The sequence below is a fragment of the Chaetura pelagica genome, unplaced genomic scaffold (genome assembly GCF_000747805.2).
Source record: "Chaetura pelagica isolate M959 unplaced genomic scaffold, ChaPel_1.0 scaffold114, whole genome shotgun sequence".
NCBI lineage: Eukaryota > Metazoa > Chordata > Aves > Apodiformes > Apodidae > Chaetura > Chaetura pelagica.
This window is the reverse complement of record NW_009952968.1, coordinates 203,027-203,852: the sequence shown is the minus strand read 5'-3', so window position 1 is coordinate 203,852 and position 826 is coordinate 203,027. Positions and strand designations below refer to the sequence as shown.

General features: G+C 64.8%; 1 protein-coding gene across 1 annotated transcript in view; it reads right to left on the bottom strand.

The window, feature by feature from the left end:
* Positions 1-545: 545 nt before the first annotated feature.
* The window catches only part of ACY1 (aminoacylase 1), a 4,280-nt gene continuing 3,999 nt past the window's right edge, over positions 546-826 (bottom strand). Inside the window, exon 14 of the mRNA XM_009995827.1 lies at positions 546-770. Coding sequence (XP_009994129.1) covers positions 546-770 — 225 coding nt within the window. The remainder of the gene's footprint in view (positions 771-826) is intronic.

Genomic DNA, 826 nt, shown 5'->3' with positions numbered 1-826 from the left:
GGATCCTGCCTGCAGCACTGTCCCCCAGCCCAGTGAACCCAAACGAGTGGGGAGTGCTCCAGCAGATCCCCCCAACAGAGGAAATCCGTGGACACCCCATGGGCAGTGTCACAGACAGATGGACAGATTCCCCGGCTCCTGACTGTGCTTACCAAGATTTATTGACTTGCATGGGGAGGATGGGAGGGCGGCAGCCCCAGGTCCCCTGGCAAGTGGGCAGGGAGGCAGGATGAGGTGCAGGCAGGGTGGGGCACTGGCCAGCCCCTCCCACAGCCACTGCCTGCAGAGGTGACACGGGGACAGGGGAAGGCATGGCCAAGACTAGTAAAGGCAGGAGGCACCTGGGCATGGGACTCTGGTGGCACCTGGGCAAGGGGGACGCAGCCCCCAGGGGGGTGGCTGTGGCTCAGATTTCGAGGGCACAGCCAGGACATGGCACAGGCGTTGCCACTGCACCAGCCCTGAGCACAGTAACAGGGCACGATGCCGACTGGTTCCCTGGCATGCTGGCTGGCATTTGCTGTGCCCACCCTTTGCCCCCCTTTTTAAAAGAGCTGGGCACCCCCGCAGCTCAGCATCCCCCATCCTGCCCATGGCTGGGTCACTCTGGACTCGGCGGGCAGAGGGGGCACGGATGCCAGGGAGGACAGGAGGCGGGCGTAGATGTCGATGCCCCGCAGGAAGACCTGCTCGTTGAGGAACTCGTTGTGGTCGTGCAGCAGCACCGGGGTGCGGTTCATGGGTGAGAAGCCGATAGCGGGGTGTCCTGCCTGGGGAGGGAGGGGCAGAGGGTGACACCAGGGCTGGGATGGGCACCACGTGCCCC